The sequence below is a fragment of the Humulus lupulus genome, chromosome 8 (genome assembly GCF_963169125.1).
Source record: "Humulus lupulus chromosome 8, drHumLupu1.1, whole genome shotgun sequence".
Classification (NCBI taxonomy): domain Eukaryota; kingdom Viridiplantae; phylum Streptophyta; class Magnoliopsida; order Rosales; family Cannabaceae; genus Humulus; species Humulus lupulus.
This window is the reverse complement of record NC_084800.1, coordinates 27,255,558-27,277,933: the sequence shown is the minus strand read 5'-3', so window position 1 is coordinate 27,277,933 and position 22,376 is coordinate 27,255,558. Positions and strand designations below refer to the sequence as shown.

The 22,376-nt window shown below is 36.5% G+C and overlaps 2 protein-coding genes across 4 annotated transcripts; both read left to right on the top strand.

Moving 5' to 3' along the window:
* Nucleotides 1-8,067: 8,067 nt before the first annotated feature.
* LOC133796512 (ATP-dependent Clp protease proteolytic subunit 2, mitochondrial) lies at nucleotides 8,068-10,838 on the top strand. The gene is made up of 2 exons (XM_062234064.1): nucleotides 8,068-8,447; nucleotides 10,037-10,838. The coding sequence occupies exons 1-2, from the start codon at nucleotides 8,147-8,149 to the stop codon at nucleotides 10,480-10,482; spliced, it is 747 nt and encodes a 248-aa protein (XP_062090048.1). The 5' UTR covers nucleotides 8,068-8,146; the 3' UTR covers nucleotides 10,483-10,838.
* An 864-nt stretch (nucleotides 10,839-11,702) lies between these two features.
* On the top strand, nucleotides 11,703-22,293 carry LOC133796509 (ENHANCER OF AG-4 protein 2). 3 transcript variants are annotated; one of them, XR_009875468.1, is made up of 13 exons: nucleotides 11,703-12,169; nucleotides 12,848-12,924; nucleotides 13,559-15,433; nucleotides 15,531-16,041; nucleotides 16,591-16,699; nucleotides 17,012-17,124; nucleotides 17,194-17,381; nucleotides 17,817-18,492; nucleotides 18,570-19,065; nucleotides 19,916-20,011; nucleotides 20,145-20,216; nucleotides 20,594-20,796; nucleotides 21,989-22,293. XR_009875468.1 is itself a non-coding variant. In XM_062234061.1 (12 exons), the coding sequence occupies exons 1-11, from the start codon at nucleotides 12,059-12,061 to the stop codon at nucleotides 20,213-20,215; spliced, it is 4,323 nt and encodes a 1,440-aa protein (XP_062090045.1). In that variant the 5' UTR covers nucleotides 11,703-12,058; the 3' UTR covers nucleotide 20,216; nucleotides 20,594-20,945. The 3 variants fall into 3 exon arrangements, 1 of the variants encoding a protein (XP_062090045.1); XR_009875467.1 differs by having other exon boundaries at nucleotides 21,935-22,293; XM_062234061.1 differs by lacking the exon at nucleotides 21,989-22,293 and having other exon boundaries at nucleotides 20,594-20,945.
* The last annotated feature ends 83 nt before the right edge of the window (nucleotides 22,294-22,376 follow it).

The following is a 22,376-nucleotide window of genomic DNA, read 5'->3' as shown; positions in this document are numbered from 1 at the left end:
ATCTCTTTTCTTTAGTATACTCACCTCTATATTATGGTTTTTAGGAGTGTTCCAAAATCCCGACTTTGTTCTCATCATCCCGGTATTTTGGTAAGGAAAATAGGATAGATCTTGTATGTTTGTATGATATGTTATGTTTATGTTATGATAAGTTGATGTTATTAGGGGTGTTCATAAAACCGCCCACACCGCACAAACCGCACCACACCGTACCGCAATTTGCGGTTTAGAATCCTTCGTGGTGCGGTTGCGGTTTGTATTTTTACCAAACAGCGCGGTGCGGTGCGGTTTGCGGTTTTAAATTTTATAAATGCGGTTCAAACCACACCGCACCGCATCATTATATATATTAACTTTTTTATATTTTTTTTTTTCAATTTTACTACATTTAAAGTTAATGCATAAATATTTATATAGTATAATATAATATACACAATATCTAGAAAGAAACATAATATTTTATAAGATGTTAACACATATTCCATTTCAATCTAAAGATATTCCTCCTTAATTAAAATAATATTTATTTTTATATTACATTTTTTATTTGTTATTAGTTTGTTATATTTTTATTGTTTTGCTTAAAGTTTATTAGACTGTTGTACATTTAATTATTTTGTTAAACACTTTATGGTTATGAGATTTATTATGAATATTTCTTAATTATAATATTTAATTGTTAAATTATTTGGCGATAGGTATAAACCGCCAAAACTGCACCGCACCACACCGCATTTTTGCAGTGCGGTTTATGCGATGCGGGTTGCGGTTTGGAAAATTGTTCAAACCGCATAAGCGGTGCGGTCCAAAAAATTAGAGAAAAACCGCACCAACCGCTCCACGAACACCCCTAGATGTTATGATATGTTTATGCTATAAGATGTATATGTATAATATGTTTTGTAGTCCTTAGGCATATGACTTGTTTAAATAACAAGCCCCAAGATTATGTTTTTAGTCGCTCGGGCATATGACTTGCTTAGATAGCAAGCCCCAAGATTAGTTTATCATTTTCATGGTTTAGAGTTATGGTTTACCCTACCTCAGATATTAGACAGGGGACCTAGATGGGTTATCATATACTACTATGTGATCTAACCTACCTCGGATATTAGACAGGGGACCTAGATGGTTTATCGCATGCCATGTTAATGAGTTAATGGCCATTAATATTGTAGTCCTATATGGTATATGTTTATGATGAAGTTTTATGCTTATGATATATGATGTATGTTTTTAGTAGGTTTTCCTTTCTGGGCATTAGGCTCATTCCTTTATTTTTAGAGTGATGCAGGAAAATGAATATGGAAGGCGGAAGGATTCTTGGTAGCTTGGCTTGCGTGCTGAGGATGGATGGAATGTGTGGACTGCGTGTCGATCGAGGATGAAGTTATTTATTTTTAGTCTTTTAAATCATGTTTTTTCCGCATTTAGTTTTGTAAATAATTTTCTTTAGTTTAAAATTATGTTTTATGTTTTAAACAATGGGTACCCATGCCATATTTTCTATTATTATGTATTTGATACAATATTTCAAGATTTAATAAAGTTAGTTATATTATTTCTTATGTATCTTTCCCAAAATAGTAGTTATGTATAGTAGATCTAATGGTCCAAGATCGTAGAAATAGTTGGGTCATTACATAAAATGAGTAATAAAAGATTCCTAGACCAAGTCCTAGTGTAATGCCCCAAATTTCCTAATAAGGTTTAGGACCTTGATTAGGAGGCCGGGAGGGCCATAATTGATATAATACGTTATAAAATGAATATATGCATGTTAATGTGAATTATATTATTATATGATGGTGAATGCATGCATATGGGCTTATATGTTAATGATAAGGGCATTTTGGTAATTTGGCCTGTTGAGGGCATATTTGTAAATTGGGTGCATATTGTAATATGTGAATGAGATCTCATTATTATGGAGATATATTCGAGCTATGCGGCATGAGACGGTCATATATAATGTGTTAGCAGTTTTATCATAACGGGGTCAATTTTGGGGTAATAGAAATGTTATTTGGTGATAGATTGGGAATATTTGAGATCAGGGTGAAATTCTGGAAGTTTTGACTATAGTGTCCCCGGGGGTGTTTTCGGGACCCCGAGCACAAGGTTTTAATTAAGGTTACTTAAGCTTGAAGTAGGTTGACAGATAAGAACATATGTTAGAAACTTCTCGTTCTCTCTTAAAACAGTCTGTTTTACCGTTTGAGCCTTTTTGAGGAAATATTGAGTTCTAGGAGTCGGAATCAATCGAGGGTCGAGGCATAGCGATCCTAGGAAAGATTAAAAGCTTCTTAACCGAAGGATTTGACGAGAAACAACCCAATCGAAGGTAATCTAAGTTTGAAGTTTTAAGTTTTTAAAGTTTTAAAGCTTAGAATTGGACTTTGTTAATTGTTGAGTTTTTGGTCGGTTTGAGCTTTGGGTTTTGAGGGTTTTGGAGTATTAGGAAGCTTGGGAACTTTGATTTGATGATTGGGGAATGTTTGGGTATGTTTTTGAAAGATTTGGAGTGTTTAAAACGCGTTTGGAAATGGCCCAGGGTTGGGGGCCGCGGCCCTGTTCTTGTGCGCCGCGGCCCTAGTTCGAAGAAGCAGGTGTCAGGAAGTGAGCCTTGCTGGGCGCCGTGGCCCTAGATGGAGGGCGCCGCGGCCCTTTCCTCAGAGAACCCTGGGGGCCGTGGCCCAAGGTGCTAGGGCCGCAGCCCTTGCCCTGTTTTCGCCCCGTTTGCTCGTTTTGACCCCAGGAACTTAGTTATGGGCCTCGGGAGTGTCCCTACTACTTGGATTAGTTTGGATTGATCTCTTGGGGGCTAGATATTGGTGTGGAACCTTTGATTATCATGTTATTAATGGTGTTCCATATATGGTTATGATTAGGTGACCGCTAAGGACTTAAAGGTTGATCGTTCTTATATTGGTACTAGCTCGAATCTGAGGTAAGAAAACTGCACCCTGTGTATATGTGACATGCATGGCTATTATGGATGCATGTTGATTGATTATTGAGCATGACATGCATGGCTATTATGATGCATGTTGATTGGCTATTGAGTATGACATGCATGGCTATGAATGATGCATGTTGGATGTTTAAATGTAAACATTGTTAGCATAATGAATGCTTGGCAAACCTTGCCATTTGCATATGACTGTTGTTGAGGCATGCTAGACAATTAAGTGTGATGCATGTAATGCACGTGAAACATGTGATAGGGTATGCCATGAACGATGAATATGAGATTGGTCAGAGCTTGAGTCTCTGAGTTTATGCATGATCATGACTGTGCTAGAAACTGTTTAGTAAGCATGCTGAATGCCCTATTCTTGGATAATTGGCATATGATACATATTGATAGCATTGCTTACTTGTGTATGGACTGAATACAAAATCGACAAAAGTGTTAGTATCAGCTGTGAGGCTGTGACTTATTTGTCAGGCTCGGCAGTGTTACTGGACACAGGTCAGGAAGCGCTGACTTACTTGTCAGAACGGCCTTAGCGTGAATCACGCAAGCCAACAGAGATTAGATCTAATCGATTACTAGCATTGAATGACTCAAGGAGCATTAATGCCTGACCGACCCTGAGGGTCGATGAATAAACAGAGCTTGAAGGCCAGTGGCTTACCTATCAGCCACTCTCTTGCTAGAAAACAGAGCCTGAAGGCCAGTGGCTTACCTATCAGCCACTCTCTTGCTAGAAAACAGAGCTTGGAGGCTAGTGGCTTACTTAACAGCCACTCTCCCGCTAAAAGACAGAGCTTGGAGGCTGGTGGCTTACTTAACAGTCACTCTCCCGCTACAAAACAGAGCTTGGAGGCTGGTGGCTTACTTAACAGCCACTCTCCCGCTAGAATCATGTGATGTGCACCCATTAGTTTGAAATCTTTATATTCAGTGTGATTATAATGATAATCATTTGATAATGTTTATGAAAAGTGTTATGTTTTCTTGCTGGGCTTCGGCTCACGGGTGCTATGTGGTGCAGGTAAAGGCAAGAGGAAGCTGGACCACCCTTGAGTTGGAGAGCTTAGGTGATGACGTGTACATATGCGGCTGCTCGACCGCCACGGTCGAAGTTTAAAGTGGAACTAGGGTTGAACCCTGTTTTGCCGCTTAGAACGGCCTGTTGTAAATATTTTCTGTAATAAACTCTGAATTGTATTTTCGGGATCCCAATGTATATATTAAACGTTCTAGTAAAACGTTATATCTTAACCAAAATGTTTAATCCCTAAACCGCTAATCATACTTAGATCACGATTTTGGCCAAATGTCTCGATTAGCGAGTTTAGCACTATTTACAAGGCACACCGTAACGATCCCAGGAGTTGGGGCATTACACCTAGCCCCCGGGACCTCGAACTCTACCAAACTGGGTTAAAGATTCGATCCCGAGCCTTAATGTTTGAAACTCGCTCTAAAAACCAACATTGGCTCAACAAAAACAGGCGGGCCGCGACCTGCCCCCAAGGGCCACGACACGCCTCCCAGACACACAACCCCCTATCTGGGTGGTAGGGGCGGGCCGCGACTTGCCCTTGAGTAGATAGAGCCCAAACAAGGCTTTAGGGTTCGCTCAGGTTGCGGCGCCCAATAACTCAGCCGCGACTTGACCCTGCGAACCCAACTCCCCTGCATTTTCCTCATTTCAAACTTAGCATAAAACACAACCAAACAATCCCAATATCAATACCAAAACCCAACACAACATAACCACCAATCTAGCAATAAAAGCCAAGATTTATAACACTTAAAACACCACCAAATACTAAATTCATGATCAAACTTCCCCCGATTTCTCGAGACGTTACTTAGGGAGTCGAGCTCGTCCTTGGAGATGAACTTTACATGTTAGAGCTTACCACAGATTCTTTAGGACCATTTTGCTCTGATACCATTTCAACCTGTTTTTTCATGTTCAAACTGATTCTTGGAGTCCCTTAAACTTGTTTGTCACCAACCACGCACACCATACACTCTTAAACACCTTTAAATCCGAAATTATCCAAGAATATGCATTTTCTTGGATAAAAATGGTGAATCACAATCCGGGACCTTATATTTGTTTTTCCCACACTCAAAAAGTTTATTTCCTGCCATAGAATGATTCTAGAATGTCCAAAACTGCCCAGATTTTCCCAAGTGCAATAACTCAAAAACTTCTTCTATTTAAAAAAAAAAACGATAGTTACTTTCTCTCTCTTCGACCCTTTGCTTCCATCTCTATTTCCACGATTTCTTTCCTTCATATTATCATGGTAAACACATTTTAAAAAGGTTTAGAAAATAGGTTAGCGTTTGAAGTGGTAAAATCCTATTTTCAAGGAATTCTTTATATTTTTTTTAAAAAATAATAAACCAAGGTTCCAAAACTGATATCATCAGTTAAATTTAAAAAATTTGACAAATTTTATGAATATTTAATCATGTTAAATTAGAAGAAATAAAGTCTCTAAAATGCCCCTTGAACCAATCCCAAACTTGAGGGAATTATGGTCTTTTCGCAAATTCAGTTAGTTAATATTATGGCAAACCAAAAATTACACATAATATGATAAAATAATTTCAAGCATATTATTATTGCTATTATGCTCATAATAATAATAATTTTTAATTAAATAAATAACAACTTAACCTGAGCTGTTATTTATTCACTTTACATTATTCTCATGTTGTGATTCCACAAAAACTCAAACATGAGAAACTATGGATTTTATTTCCATTGGAAATCATACATATCCAATATTCTATCAAAGGAAAATAAAAAAATGACAAAGATGCACACAGTGGAAAAATTATGAAATTGCCCTTTCGAGAAAACAAATATTACAATTCCTGGAAGGGCAATTTCGTAATTTTTCCATTGTGTGCATCTTTGCATTTTTTTCTTGAGAACTCCATATGCCAACAAGATGCATCTTATTTTCGGTAGCCCATCACTTGAGAATCCAAAGTTAAGTGTGCTTGACCTGGAGTAGTCTCATGATGGGTGACCTCTTGGGAAGTTTTCCTAGGAAGCGTGTGAGTGAGAAAAAAACATGCTGAAAAGACTGGTGTTGGTTTGTAGGGCTAGTTGTCATTCCAGGAAGCAATCATAGTGATGTGTGGCGTTACATAAATAACATTAAAAACATAGGAAAACTCAAAGTTCAAGCTTAGAACCCTAACCTCAAACACTGAAGTATCCCTAAGCTTCTCCCAAATAAGAACCTAACTCAGAAAAGTTCAATTCTCCTAAACCTCAAGCTTCAAAAATCAACCCAAGGTAGAGAGAGGAAGTGATCGAGAGAGAAGAAGAAGGTGCCTTGTTTCTATTTTGCTTGGTTCATTCTACAGCCTTCCTTGGCTTAGTCAAGTCTATCAATAACCTAAAATGACTAAAATGCCCCTAGGGCCAATCTAATCCCTCAAAGCCACCCAAGGGCAAATTTGTCATTACCACCTATCCCGTTAATCATAATTAATGTCTCACCATTCCCGTTACTCCCAATATCCTCAAATAATTATCAAATCATTTCCCATTACCCGCTCATTCCCGGTAATGTAATAAGCACCAATTTACCCCTAGGCTCACCCCGAGCCCAGTAATTAACCCCGTTATGACTAAATCACTAACTTACTTCATAGGATCATCTCACGCTGAATATCTCAAATATATCCACATAATAATGTGGTCTCACCCATATATCACATACATGCACATAAATATACAAATACGCCATCAACGAGTCAAAATTGTGAAAATGCCATTCTTATAAGAAATGGCCCACATATATGCAAATTCAATCATATGATAATACAACACACATAATCATGCATATAATCACATAATAATGCATTAAATCAATTATTGCCCTTATCGCCTCCTAATTCAGACACTAAGCCATATTAAAGAATTTGAAACATTACACCAAGCACGCATAAATTTCCAATTGCAACCTGCTTTGCTATTACAACCCTCACATTTCAACATCAAAATTTAGCTTAGATAATTTCACAATTATAGTTTCATTCTTTGTACAAATATTTATCCATGAAACTATTGTTTTCAACCCATTAGTTCTTAAAAACTAAAAAAATGATTAAACTGACTAAGATCATAAAACCATAAAAATTAGTTACAATAGTTAATAATAAATTAACATCACCCTCAATTTTTTCACATTTATAAGTTCAAAAATATAAAAAATAACTCTTTATTTAAGAGTTATCATATACTATATTTTTAATTTGTTGAACATTTTTTTTTAAAAAAAATTTAAAATTAGTTTGGGTAACTTTTTTTTTCTAGATTTTTGTAACTCAATTTTTATATAGAGTAAAATTGATTTGATCATTAAAATATGTTATGACCCGAATAAATCCCGTAACAACATTCCTAGTAGGAGTGAGCATCGGTCGGTTTGGGCGGTTTTTTCACAAAAAAAAATCAAGAATTCGGTTTTCAGTTCGGATTGGTGCAATCCGAAAACCGACCGAACCAAACCAGTTTAAAAAAAAAACCGACCGTTTTGGACCGCGGTTTGGTCGGTTAAACCGACCAAACCGAATTGATTATTTATTTTTTTTTAAAGTTTTAGTTAAAAAATTAAAAAATTTGGATTGTTAGATTCCATTTTTGTATGTTTTTAAAACATAAATATATAGAACATAATTACATTTATAAGTGCCTTAAGTTTTTTTTTTATTAAAAAATTTAATTTTTAATAATTAATAATTATATAATATTATATTATTTTTTTATTGTGTTCGGTCGGTTTCGATTTTTTTGGTCGGTTCACCCAAAATTTCCAAACCGACCGAACAGTGGCGGTTTGCACCGTCGGCGGTTTTTTCGGTTTTCGGTTTAAACGGTTTTGATTTTTTCAGTGTTCGGTAGATCGGTGTACACGGTTTTTTCAATTTTTCGGATTTTATGCTCAGCCCTAATTCCTAGTAAGAAATATGTAGTTAAACTCTGTCTCGAAAATAAAATATAAAAAATAGAAAGGCCTACCTTAGAGATTAGAGTTGCCCAATATATTTTATTAAATAATTTATTTTCATAAACCCTATAAATCCTCCGATTCTTTTGGTTGTAGTGGTTTTCTTTCCCTCTTCAAAATCGTCTTGGTATTCTTCGTCTTCGTAATGAGGAGCTTGATTTCGAGTGCTAAATTGGTGAGTGGTGGGCGGTCCGTGTGGTCTCGGCCATGTGGGAGCCGCCGCGGCTACAGTTTGATTCCAATGGTGATTGAGCACTCCTCTCGAGGCGAACGAGCCTACGACATCTTCTCCCGCCTTCTCAAGGAGCGCATTATCTGCATCAACGGGCCCATAACTGACGACACTTCCCATGTCGTCGTTGCCCAGCTCCTCTTTCTCGAGTCCGAGAATCCCTCCAAGCCAATCAACATGTACCTCAACTCCCCCGGTGGCCATGTTTCTGCAGGTTTTCTCCTTATTCTTTCTCTCTCTCTCTCTCTCTCTTTTCTTTTCATTTTCCTATTTTACCCAAATTGTCTAGATTTTCACTGTATGATCTATTATTATACCTAGGGTACTTGTTGATTGGGGGTAAATCTTTGACCAATTTTATTTATTGGGTACATGACCATTTCCTATCTGGACATGTTTACTAATTGGTATTGGAAGAGTTGTATATGGAAAATGGCAGGAGAGGAATGGGGTTTTCACTAATTATGTTATAGATTCACCGGAATTTGTCATAAATGTGCAAATAACTACATGACTAGAAGGGACACGCTTATATTATTTTCATGGTCTCTAAACTCTATGATGTTAATTCTTTAATTTTTAAGCAGTGTACAACTTTTTTATTCTTGTTTGTTGACGATGAGTGTGAGTAGTCTGGTTTATTGTGGCTAAACTCTTTACAATTCCTCAATTTAGAACCCGCTTTGATGTGAATATCATCTGGCTCTTGTTACTAGAAGTAGGGTGCTTACTTGATAATGATCTTAGTCCCTTGGATTATGTTTACCAACATTATCGAGTTCTTTTGCTTTATTTCTCCGCACAGGTCTTTTCAACCTTTGACTTTTTTTCTATGCATTTGCACTGAAATTTCATTTTTTGGGGGTTGAAATAATGAACTTGAATCCTAGTCTTACATAATTAACTCCTATTTTACAAAACGGATTTGAAAAGCTCAGCATTGTTGCTTACAACAGTTACGTTGGTTCTTGGGATGTTTAAGGGATTCAATAAATAAGGAGATCATTGGATCTTTTGAGTTTGTTCTTCGTCTTGCTCTATTTTGGGGTGGAAAGTTTCGGTCTTTAAGGAATAAAGTTTTGGCACTGTTTAATTCCACCAAAGGTTAAGATTTTCGACTGGCTTTTGATTTTGGGGAATCTAAATATCTATGATGTTTTGTGAAAGGTAAACCTTGTTTTAGATACTTCTCCAAACTAGTGCGTAATGTGTAGAATGAGGTTTGAATCTTTGTATCATTTTTTCCTGCATTGTTCTATAGAAGTACAGCATTGGTCCAGTTGTCTGAGTTTGACTTGCTTGGGTTTGGCCTTGTCAGTGCAAGATTTTGCTACAATTTGATGTTGGTTTGCATAATAGAAGAAGTTGAAAGAAAAGCCACTAGGTTTGGTCTAGTGGTGAGGGGGGTTGGGAATTGGGGTGAGATCCAGGTTTGAACCTGGGATCTGTTGGTATTGAGGCTCTTAGTCTCAATTAGGCACCAAGTGTGCCAATGATAAAAAAAAAAGAATAGAAGAAGTTGAAAGAAGAACTGTGGAATGTGGCAATCATGGGGATATGGTAGCCTTTGTGGTTGAAAAGGAATGGTAGTTTTTTAAGATTTAGAGGAGACTTTAGAGTCTTGATGCTAGAGTCAAGGAATGGGTTGCTCTATGGGTGTTTAATACTAGGACACCTTATAGTGTATCAGCTGTCACCTCAAGCTTGAAGAAAATCTGAACTAGTCTGATAACAAAAAATAAAAGTTTGGTTGAAGCACCATTATGGTATTATTACATTTCTTTGATTCATTTGTTGTTACAGGTCTTGCAATATATGATACAATGCAGTACATTCGGTCACCGATCAACACCATTTGTTTAGGTCAAGCTGCATCAATGGGTTCTCTTCTTTTAGCTGCTGGTGCCAAGGGTCAAAGGCGGTCCCTCCCTAATGCAACAATCATGGTTCATCAGCCTTCTGGTGGGTATAGTGGGCAGGCAAAAGATATGACGATTCATACGAAGCAGATTGTTCGGGTCTGGGATTCGCTCAACGAGTTGTATTCAAAACACACGGGCCAGCCAATTGATGTAATTCAAAAGAACATGGACAGAGATTACTTTATGACTCCAGAAGAGGCAAAGGAGTTTGGTATAATTGATGAAGTCATTGATCAAAGACCACTTGCTCTTGTATCTGATGCTGTTAACAATGAAGGACAAGATAAAGAAGATAAAGATAAAGATAAAGTCCCCAATAAGGATTAGAGGGTAAGATCTCAGTGTGGCACATCGCTTCTTTCAAGTTTTATATTGACACTGCTGGATTTTTACTCTATCTTCCTAAGTGATTTTTATTTATTTTTCTTACTACACAAGTTTTTAGCAATAGATTCTATCGTTCTTCACTATTATTATTTGATCTTGGTTTGAGTGAGTTCATTTTCATGGAACTCTCATGTTGCTCCTTTAACACCATTTCAACTCTCCTCGGACCAATATTTACAGCAAATTGAGGTTGTAAACTGGTTTATGGACTATGCTTTATATCTGTAACTGTATCTTTAGATGTCATTGATGAGTTAATGAAAGAAACTGAAAGCAATGGGCGATTAGATTAGAAATATGATCTTGATCAAGTATGAAAAGTAGTAGAATATGTCTAGCCATTTTTGTTTGTTTGTTTTGGTTTGGTAATGAGAAAAAGAATAAGGTATTTATGGAAGCAATCCATATGGTATATGGATGCCACTTGGAACAGACTCCAATCCTAGTACTCTCCCAATGAATGTACCTCTGTAATTAAGCTTGTTGAGCCATTAGGCATGATGTTTCCTCAATAATGGATCAAATAATTTGATTCTATTGTGTATATACATATATATATTTATAGAACATTACTATGAGGCAATAAATATAGATTGGTCTCATGATAATAAATTATTTTTATGTACAATTTTATTATTGTGGGGCCTATGGCCTCATGCTCTTTTAACAATAGTGTCATAATTGAAAACATTAGAGTAGCTATGATCACTTGACATCACTTTTGTTAAATAATTGGCTTGAATTATACCAAGGGAAACGTTAAAAAACAAAAATATATTGGTAAAGAATTAAGTTAAGATCCCAACTAAGTTGAAATTAATCAAAAATTGTTATTAATATAATTTTCTCTCAAGTAAATAGAATTGAGAATGAGTACTAAAAAAATTCACTTACATTTATCTAAGTTCGAAAATGCAATCATTTAATTTTTTTTTTTTATTATTTGAGTTTTTGGAAAGGGGGATTTTTTATTATTTTTTTGGATCATAGACGAATACCTTGTTAAGAAATTAAGAAAAAAAAGCGAAAACCAACGTTGCTAAAACGAAAAGTAAGAAAACTAAATAAATAAGCCAAAAATCCTAAAATTCCTAATATGTCCTCTTCTCATACTTGCCCAAGGCCAACCCTCCCTCCCTCTCTCTCTAAGCCCAATTTTGTTTTCTCACAAAATCTCCTCTCTCTCTCTCTCTCTCTCTTCGACCGCCTCATTCTCTCTCTCTCTCTCTCTCTCCTATTTCGCACACTGTATCGATTCCGTAATTGTGATTTGGGAATGCTGTTAACCGCGCCTTTTCTCTCTCATTCGCCGATGACCTAGCATCTCCGGTGCCGGACACCTTCGCCGGCCTTCCGCTGCCGGTTTAAGATTCATTTCTTAAAATTAAAAAAAAATCAAGACTCTGGGATTCAGGGATTTCTCTAGGGTTTTGTGGCTGCTTCTTTCGATTCGATTGAGGCCATAGAAGTTCGTCAAATTCTAGGGTATTGTTTCTTCGGTTGAGGCGTCGACGCCATGGCTCCGGGGCGTAGACGCGGACCGAACAAGGCCAAGGCTAAGGGCCAGTTGAGTCTCGGTGATCTTGTTCTCGCCAAGGTCAAGGGCTTTCCCTTCTGGCCTGCCAAGGTGTGCCTTTTTTTTATATATATAATTTCTCTACTATTTCTTTTATTTCTTACTTACATTTCATATGCTTCTGTGAATTTATAATTATATTTGATGGAAGTGATTGTTTTAGGGCATCATAGCCCATTCTTTCCTATGTTCAGTACTTTAGAGTTTATTTATTCAATTTTGTTTCTTAGAAAGAAAAAAAAAGATGGGTTTTCTTCAGTTTTATTTGGCTGCTTATGTCGCTCTCTTTTAATTTTTTTCATTGGATTAAATGGGGAGTATTAGGTATATGGTGTTGGAAATCTCATGTATTTGTGGCCTTAGGTTTCGGTGTTGAGTGTTATTGGGCACTCGCTGTTTACTAGTTCTGAATCTATGATATTTTTCGATTATCTTTATATCTATTTTGTTTGTTTGTTCATTTACTTTCTGTTGCAATTAGGGTTCTTTCCACCGTGGGTTGCTTTTCAAATATATATATTTTCTGTTAATAGAACCTTTTCGATTTGAAGGTGCATTAATGTTGAACTAATATTGGATGCTTTTTGATAATTTTTTTTTTGGGTAAAGTTTATTTTTGTATCTGATCCACCGTATTCTATCGGGCTGTGATGTTGAGTGGATCAATTCTGTTGAGTTCGTATTGCCTCATATCGTTTTGAGGTAGACATATTGGGTTTTGGATTTCAGATTAGCAGGCCTGAAGATTGGAAGAAACCTCCTGACCCCAAGAAATACTTTGTTCAATTTTTTGGAACGGAGGAAATGTAAGTGGTTTACCAGTTTTCATTTATTATCTCATTAGTTAATGTGTAATGAAACAATAACTGTGTTATCTATGTATCTAGTACACTTACTCTTAAACAGCTAGTAAAACAATATCTGTGGTAGTGGTATAGATGATAAGAAAAAGTAAATTTTGTGCTTAATTTATTCTTTGAAATTTGGCAATGTTTTTGTGTAAATGCTTTTATTTTATACTCAAGTTCTTTTTGTGTTCTGGGAATTCATATATGTTTGATTGTTTGTTTATTTATGGGCAGCAAGCTTCTTGTACTCCCATTCCTCTTGTACTACTTTTCATATTAATAATACAAGCACTGATGTTTTGATAAAAAAAAAACGAAATTTATGGGAGCAATTCTTCCTTCATATTATGGTGTAAATCTCTTGTTTCTTCCTTTTATTTTAAGGTTGGATTTAGTGCATGAGTTCTCTAACAATGATTTTTGTGCACATATTTTAGTTTTAGTACTAGTTCGTTCTTAGTTGGTTGAATTAATTAGTTACGTTGGATCCTTCCCCTTTTCTTGTGCTTTGTTGCCATTGCCTTTCATTCTTTTATCTGTTGCTTACTCAGAATGCCACAGTATCTTACTTTCGTACTTGTTTCCTCTTCAGAGCATTTGTTGCCCCTGCGGATATTCAAGCATTTACTAGCGAAGCAAAGAATAAGTTATCAGCTCGTTGCCAAGGTAAAGCAAAGCACTTTGCCCAAGCTGTGAAGGAAATATGTGAGGAATTTGATGAGTTGCAGAAAAAAAAATCAAGCAGTTCGAGGGATGATACTGAAAGAGTGGAACTTGGAAGCGAGGCTCGATCAGTCAATGGGGTTGATGATAATGACGTAGAGGGTGACTTAAAGGATGGGACTGGTATCACGGGTTCTGATGGAGAAGCAGTGAATGAGGAAGTAGATGATTCTTGCTCTAAGTTGGAGCGATGTTCACAGAGACGAGGTGAAAAGGACTGCGAGGATGTGCAGCCCTCTGCTGGTGGTAATACAAGTGATATCTTGTCACCAGTCAAATCTTCTGAGATAAAAGGTAAAATAATTGATGTTGTAGAGCCGAAGAAGGAGATAGTTTTGAAAGCTGATCCAGATAGTTCACCTCACCTGGAGGGAGCAGTTTCTGGTTCTGGACAGAAACCATTATCAAATGGTCACAAGTTGAAGAAAATGACATCTGGATCAAAGAGGAGTGAAAGTGGTGGTGTTGAAGTACATAAAAATAAAAATGCTTCTGGTGCCAGCAGAAAGGAACTTCCTTCTGAAGATAAAGCAGATTCTGATAACTGTGGTGGAAAAAAGGCAAAAGTATTCACTAAATCAAAAAGTCATTTGAAGGTTCCAAACAATGTGCGCCACCCTGGTGGGGACTCTGAGGAACAGTTAGAGGACAAACTTCATGGAAGAACTAAAAAGGGCCATCTTAGTGTGGGAACAAATGAAGTTTTGCATCCTGCTAAAAAGTCGAGGCATTTGGATTCAAGAGATGATTCATCAATAGGAACATTTTCTAAAACCAAAAAATCTTTTTCTCCTGGTCCCATTGTCATGGACAGTAAGACAGTTATAAAATCAGATTCAAAGAAATCAAATTCATTAGTGAAAGCAGAAAATCACGTTACATTGAAATCTCAAAATGTGCCTGGCGATGAAACTGTGTTGCCTCTGACAAAGCGTCGTCGCCGAGCATTGGAGGCTATGTCTGAATCTGATACTAAGATGGAAAAAGATGTTGCAGTTAAGAATGATATGTCAAGTTCTACTAATGTTAAAGCTGTGGTAACTCAGTCACAGAAAAAGAGGAGGGCTGTTTGCCTTTATGATGATGAAGAAGACGAGCCCAAAACTCCTGTTCACGGAGGATCTGCTGCAAATGTTAAAGCACCGGCAAATGTTTCAAATGATATCAAGAGTTCTGATGCAAATATTGAGAAATGTGAAAAAACTGTAGACCATGGTAAGGATTCTACTGAACATTTGGAAAGTCATACAAAAGAGTCCTCTAAATTGAATGGATCTTCGCCGCCTGAGAAATCTCAAGCTGATGTTAAGGAGCATGCTAGCCATCAAAGTAATGAAAATGGGTCTGAAGGCCATCCTCGTAGTGATGAAAAGGGGATTGAAAAAGAAGAGAAATCAGAATCTGAACAATTGTCATCCAAGGAGGTAAAACCAATTTTGATATCTCCTATAAAATCTCCACATGTGCCTTCTGCTATCAAATCAGGAGATGAACATATTAAAGCTACAAAACCCAAGGCTAAAGTCTCTAGTGCTGGAAGTGCGAAAAAGGTGTCTAGCAAGGGCCCTGTTTCAGTTAATAACATTTCTCAAAATCAAGTTACAATTCAAAGAAATAAGCCTGCTTCCTCGACAGAAAGGTCTAAACCTACTTCCTCTACAGAAAGGTCTAAACCTACTCAGAAACCACATTCTTGGATCAGTGATGTTGCTGTGAGAGAAAAATCGACAGAGCCTGGTGAAAGGTGTGCATGCTTGTACCTCTTTCATTTTCTGCATTTTTTTTCCTCTGGTTTTATTTTATTTTAATTTTTTTTCATTATTTTTTGGTGCCAATATCAGAGTGGAAGCTGGTAGAGAAGATCGAAGTAGTTTGATGATTGATTCTAGGACACCAGACTCAGAAATGTCTATGAAGCATCTTATTGCAGTTGCACAAGCAAAGAGGAAGCAAGCCCACTTGCAAAGCTTTTCTTTTAGCATTTCCACTTCTGCTTTTTCCACTGGTGATTTTCAGGGAAGGAGCCCAAGTCCTACTGCTGCTCAACATTTTTTGTCAGAAAGTGGCAATTCTACGATGGTTGATATCCAAGGATCTGCTACTTTAGGTTCTCCATCAACTAATGTTCACGAGTTTGCTTCGCAAAGTCAGCATGATGTTGAAGAACTTGAGGAGAGAAGAGCTAGTTCTGGAAATAGGGTTGCTGGAAACTCACTTAGTGGTGGCACTGAGGCAGCTGTTGCTCGTGACGCTTTTGAAGGAATGATAGAGACTTTGTCTAGGACGAAAGAAAGTATTGGACGCGCAACTCGTCTTGCCATTGATTGTGCGAAGTATGGTATTGCTAATGAGGTAGGCTTCATATCATATACTCTCTTTTGATCAGTTTGGCATCTTTGAATTGGATCATACAGAAACATTTTATAGATTTGGAATTATCATGTATGGAAATGGTTCTCTATATTCCATGTAGGTAATACAAGGGGGTGGATGGCGCTTTAGCCTGACTTTGATAAATATATATTTTGCATTTAGCTAATATCTTCTGTTTGTTTCCTTATATTCTCCTGTGCTTATTCGTATATATGTTTTAGCGGGATTTGTTGATACAAGTGATAACTTTTTAGGTTGTTGAGATGCTATAATCTGGGTTACAATTCACCAAATACATATTTCTTTTGATTACTTAGCAAAAGAAAAGGAAAGGAGATATTATCTTTGCCTTTGATAGGTTTTTGGCCTTTTTGAGTTCTGGTGTTTTGTATTGTCTTTGTTTTTGTAATTTGTATCAGAAATTTGGGTGAGATATTTGACGGAAAATCACGTGGAAGTGATTGTAATTTCTAACTCAAAATAATACTTTTAACTCTAATTAAGATGTTTTTTTCCGATTATTTGTAGGTTGTGGAACTACTTATTCGAAAATTGGAAACTGAGCCCAGTTATCATCGCAAAGTAGACTTGTTTTTCCTTGTGGATTCCATAACCCAATGCTCTCACAATCAAAAAGGTATATAATTACTATTTTATTTTATACGACAAACTACATTACTTCCTCGTGTACATTTGGAGGCTTGCACACTTTTTTTTGTCTTTTCTTGTTTCTTTGATTAGAGTGTTCTCCCGTGTGTTTGTCACAAGGTGATAGGGCTTGAATGTTTGGTTCTATAATATTGTGCTTGTGCTGCTTTGCACATATTTTTCATTTAATTTAAATTTTAAGAAATAGTGCACCTTTATATTTTTTCACTAGGCGATTCAGGCTTGAAGATATGTTTCTAAAACATCCTTTTAGTATTGCTAATTATTAAATATTGTTTAGGTATTGCTGGAGCTTCCTATATTCCCACAGTTCAAGCAGCATTGCCTCGTTTGCTAGGTGCTGCTGCTCCAGCTGGTACTGGTGCTCGTGAAAATCGTCGCCAGTGCCTTAAGGTAATTGTCCTTATATTTAAATCTTTGGTGGGCAGTTGTAAATATACATTAAGTAATTTTGTCAACCAGGTTTTACGGCTGTGGCTTGAGCGGAAAATTTTTTCTGAGTCACTTCTTCGGCGTTACATGGATGACATTGGAGTTCCAAATGAAGATACAACTGTTGGATTTACTCTAAGACGGCCATCTCGTGCCGAGCGTGCTGTTGATGATCCAATTAGAGAAATGGAAGGCATGCTTGTTGATGAGTATGGCAGGTCTGAAATTAATTTTTCTTATGGTTTTGTATTATTTTTATGTATGTTGATGTCTTTTGTCCTAGAAGGGTTACTGAAAAATTCTCTGTATAATGTTATTTCCCTTGATCTGTGTAGTTCATTTATTATTCCTTGATAATATATTGTTGACGTTAGGTTATGATAAGATACAAAGGTTAGAGTCGTGGTTTTATTTATGTGAAGAAAACTTATGTGGGCTATTTTTATTTAGCTAGTTTCCGAAAATTTCCTTGAAAAAGATAGGAGATTCATTTGTTCTATTGTAAATTAACAAGTAGCATTAAAAGTTATAATTCACTAATATCATTACTTTATTTTGAACATACTCTGTGTCATTATATTTTTAGGATGTTCATTGATGTAATTTGACACCCATTTATTTTTGACTCAGCTTTTATTTTGCATTTGTTTCAGTAATGCCACATTTCAGTTGCCTGGGTTTTTATCATGTCATGTATTTGAAGACGAAGAAGAGGAAGAGGATCATCCAGGTACTTATAAGGAAAATGGTCATCCATCACAGCAGGAACCCATCCGTGTTTCTGGAGAGATGGAAACATGTGCTGTTACTCCAAATGACAGGCGCCATTGCATATTGGAGGATGTTGATGGTGAACTTGAAATGGAAGATGTCTCTGGACCCCCAAAGGATGAAAAGCCATCACTGGTTTGTAGTTCTTTTGAAACAGATGCATTGCCGGTTTGTACTTCTTTTGAAGCAGACACGCAACAGCTTATGTTCGACAGAGTTGCAGAATCTGCTCCAAGCATTTCTGCTGAGTTGCCTCCTCTCCCAGAGGGTTCTCCACCACTTCCTCTTGATTCTCCTCCTTCACCTCCACCTCTGCCTCCATCACCACCACCACCTCCACCCCCATCATCTCCATCTCCACCGCCGCCACCACCACCACCTCTACCTTCAGAACCACCTCCTCCTCCTTTGCCACCTTCTTGTCCCCCACCATTAATGGTTTCTCAGCCTTCGCTAGGATTACCACAACAGATGCTGCCATCTCAATCGTCAGTACATTCTTCACCACAGGTGCCATTTCAACCTCCTGTGCCTCATGAATTCAGTAGTGCAACTAGTGTAAGGCTTCTGGTCCATTGTCTTTTCTTCTGTAATAGCATTTGGCTACTTCCATTGTGACAAAGCTTTTTATGCAGGGCAACCAACTTATTCCAAGGGCTGGCAACACTCCTCATGGTGGTCCTGTTGATGCTTCTGTTAAAGGTGAAATGTTCACACAGCAGCCACATTGCTATGTTCCTACAGGAGTCTGTGGTCCACGAGATCCGTCTGGATTTAATTCTTCAAGGCAACTGGAACATGGACATAATGACATGTATTTAAACCCACAAGTTTCTCAACCAAACCAACAATTTCCGCAAAGTAATACCCCTTACATACAAAGACCTTTGCATCCTGTGCCACCTCAAAATCCTTCGGGGCATTTTTCTTATTCAAAACCCACAATTCAGCAGCATCCTCAGCACCCCTACCACCATCCTTACCCTTTGCCATCCCATCCTGATGGTCGAAGGCAGTTTGTTGCTGATGAACAATGGAGGATGCCTTCTGGTGAGTTTAAGTCAGATAGTCAGCGTGGTGTATGGGTTAATGGAGGGATGACACATTCAGGACCACCCTTTGGCCAGGAAGGTATGGACTTCCAATCTTGTGGCAAGCTTGATATGTATATTAAAGAAATTCATTGATATTAGTTGAGAAAATTTATGTTTAGATGCCTGTCTATTTTCATTCATTACTTTGGCTGGTATTGGAAAAGTAGATATTAAATATGATGACACTTATTTTAATAACTGGATCACAATTGTGTTAAGTAAATGTGGATTGCGTATAATTTATACATGTATTACCTGGTGGTGCGAAGGCAATTGATATTCTTCTATTGGTATATAGTGCATGTTTGCGTGGGGAAAAGTTAGAAGTACGTAAACTTGCCTAGTGTATAACTTTTTTGAATTGAAACTAAACTTTTATTAATGACGGGAAAAACCAAAGTTACAAGAGTAATTAAAGAAAGAGGAAAATCCTTAAATTCAATTGCCATTGAAGCCCAATGAGAAGTTGGAATTTTTTTTTCGTCACAAAGATGTCACATCCAGCCTTCTCTTATAATATGAGTTTTTCTTTTCAACCAAATGGTCCATTAATTCTGCTTCATTCCTTGCTCCTTTCATGAAAAACCCAAGTAAACTCTGCTTCATTCAACATGTTACATCAGAAATAAATGATTTGTGCATGTACTTTTACCTTAATGAATAAAGTTGTGGTTTTGTTTCAAGGAATTAAAAGAAAAAAGAAATAAATGATTTATTAATTTTCGTTTTAGTGATGTGGTCTTATTTTTTTCTTTGTATTTTTGGTGCTTAATTTAATATATAAATTCTGTAATGGTGCCTACATTATTATGAAATCTGGACCTTCTTTATTATATTTTCAACACGTAGGTATTTGTACAAATGTTTTGACAGGTGTCACATTGCAGGTTATTATCGACCACCCTTTGAAAGGCCACCCACAAATAATTTGAGTTTTCAACATCCTGCTCCCAGTACTGTACAACCTGGTGCTCCAATTTCAGGTGACTTTGATGTTATGGTGTTGAATTAACTGCTATGTTTATGTTGATAGGGTGATCTAATTAAACTGCTATCACAGAGATAATGAAAATGAAGTTGTATATTAATTTCACATTTATGTTATTTGTTTTGCAGGTCACAGCGTCTCCCAGATGTTGCCTAGTAGACCAGATATGTCGGCTCTTAATTGTTGGAGGCCAGCTTAAGGTGGTGAACCTTTAACATTTTCTTGTAAATCCTTTTGTGAATATATTAGTCACTTGTACAAGTAAATAAGTGTTTGAACTTCAACAATCATGTGACATTTACACAACCTGAGATGGTTTCTTTTGTTTAATCATCTTTATTTGTTTAGACTTGGAAGTTTTCTAATGGGTCTAACTTTAGGTTTTAAGATAATTCTACTTTTTTGTTGATTCATACGACAAAATACTATTGACCAGACATTTACTGTCATGGCATGTAAATTCTTGTAGTTGTCTATTTAAAAGGGAGTTACACAGCACGCATTTAGTTAACCCATATGATGCTTTTCTCATATCTCTTTGGCGATAATTTTGGCATTTCTTCTCCAATTGTTTCAGTGCTGTTGATTAAAGAACAAAGGATAAAGCGGTTTTCACATTATGTTTGGCGTCGAGGTAACTTGTGTACAAAGTCCAACCACAATTTGAAGGCAGCATCGAGAAGTGGAGGCCCTTGGCAGGATTGTGTATATTGTAATTTTTCCTGACAAATGTATCCCGAGAACATTTGCTTCCAAGTGTAGGCTCATGTTTCTGACTTGGTTAGTACACCTGTTTCTTTATTAATGTAATTCCTACTTTCAAATTGAGTAGGAATTAATTTCAGGCAATTGATATGAGCTTTGTCAAATTTAGCTGCTATTTATCAAGTCTAATCAATAATTTTTCAAATGCATACTTGATTTCTTTATCTCTTGCGGTTATAGATTGAGAAATGAGTGTACTACTGAGCCTTTAACCTTTAATTAAACATATTGTTAGCCTACTCAGATGAGACTCCAAACTTAATTGGTTATAGATTGAGGAACTAATAGTAATTGGATGCAGGACAGAGATTTGTGTGTTCTTGTTTCTAAGGCCACTCACAAGTAATTTGTTTATGTTGGCTTGTATTAGCAAAAAATGGTTATTAGGTGGTGAGAGCTTGTCAATTTCTGCTGCCAAAACCTTTTCTTTAATCTTAATTTAACTTTATTTTAATCTAACATTTGATTGTAGCTATATCCACACGCACACACAAAAAGAAAGGAGTGATGATGTTGGAATGTTTTCTTGGTTAATTGATGTGGTCTGTTTTTAGTTTAACTTGGATAGTCCCATATTTAGATTAAGCTAACATTAATTTTCGGTATGAGCACTATAATTGACAGGTCATTTTATCTTTCTGAAAACATTCTTGATCACTGCAGATTATCTCAATTGAACTTACTTGTATGTAGATATATTCCTGTCAGACCAATTTGAACCAAGTTCCTGCAATAATAAACCTGTGTGAAAATTACAAAGTAGTTAGTTGCCAAAAATAATCAGAAGACTTTTCTTTAGCTCTATATAAGTTTGTTTCTATATAAGTTTGTTCAAATTAAAGGAACTTGAGATTCCGAGAGTTGTAGTGAACTCTCTTTTGCTTTTTAACCTAAGATTTGTATCCTTTGCTTTTGAATATTTTTGGTGGTGGGAGTTATTTCCTTGACCGCGAAAGTGTTGGAAATTTTGGTTGTTGATTCAAATTGTGGTGCTGATCTCTGCCAATGTGGCTGAGGTACCATTTGAAATTTGGCTGCAAGTGGCAATGGATTTTTGAACGAGATTTGATAGAATTTGTAGTTTAAAATGTGATGATTGCAATCTTACTTAGTAGTGGTACTTATACTTGTTGAACATGCTTTGTTTTTTTAGGCCGAAGGAGCGTTAGTTTCAGAAAATAAGAGAACTTCACTGGTGTTGTTGCAGGTTTTGGCATAAAGGATTTAACCAATTTTGATGTTATTGTTGTGGTACACTTACAAAGTTAGGGTTCTACTTAGCAGATAAGACTGCTTCATAAATTTGAGGTAAATATTTTAATTTTTACATGATCTCCATCGAGGACAAAGGTCATTATTTTTTGTTAGTCAGTTGAGTACAGTTTTAATGCAACTTTATATGTTTCCTTGTAAAGTTATGTCAAAATTTAGTTTTTAGTGGCTTTTCATCATCTATACAACATTATTATGTATTCATGATTTATAATGCATTCAGGATTTTCTCTCAAATAATTTGGGTTTGTTGAATCGGCTGTTCTGCGCTGAATCATATTTGACTAATTTTCTCTTTTTAGTATATTATCTCTAATGGACTA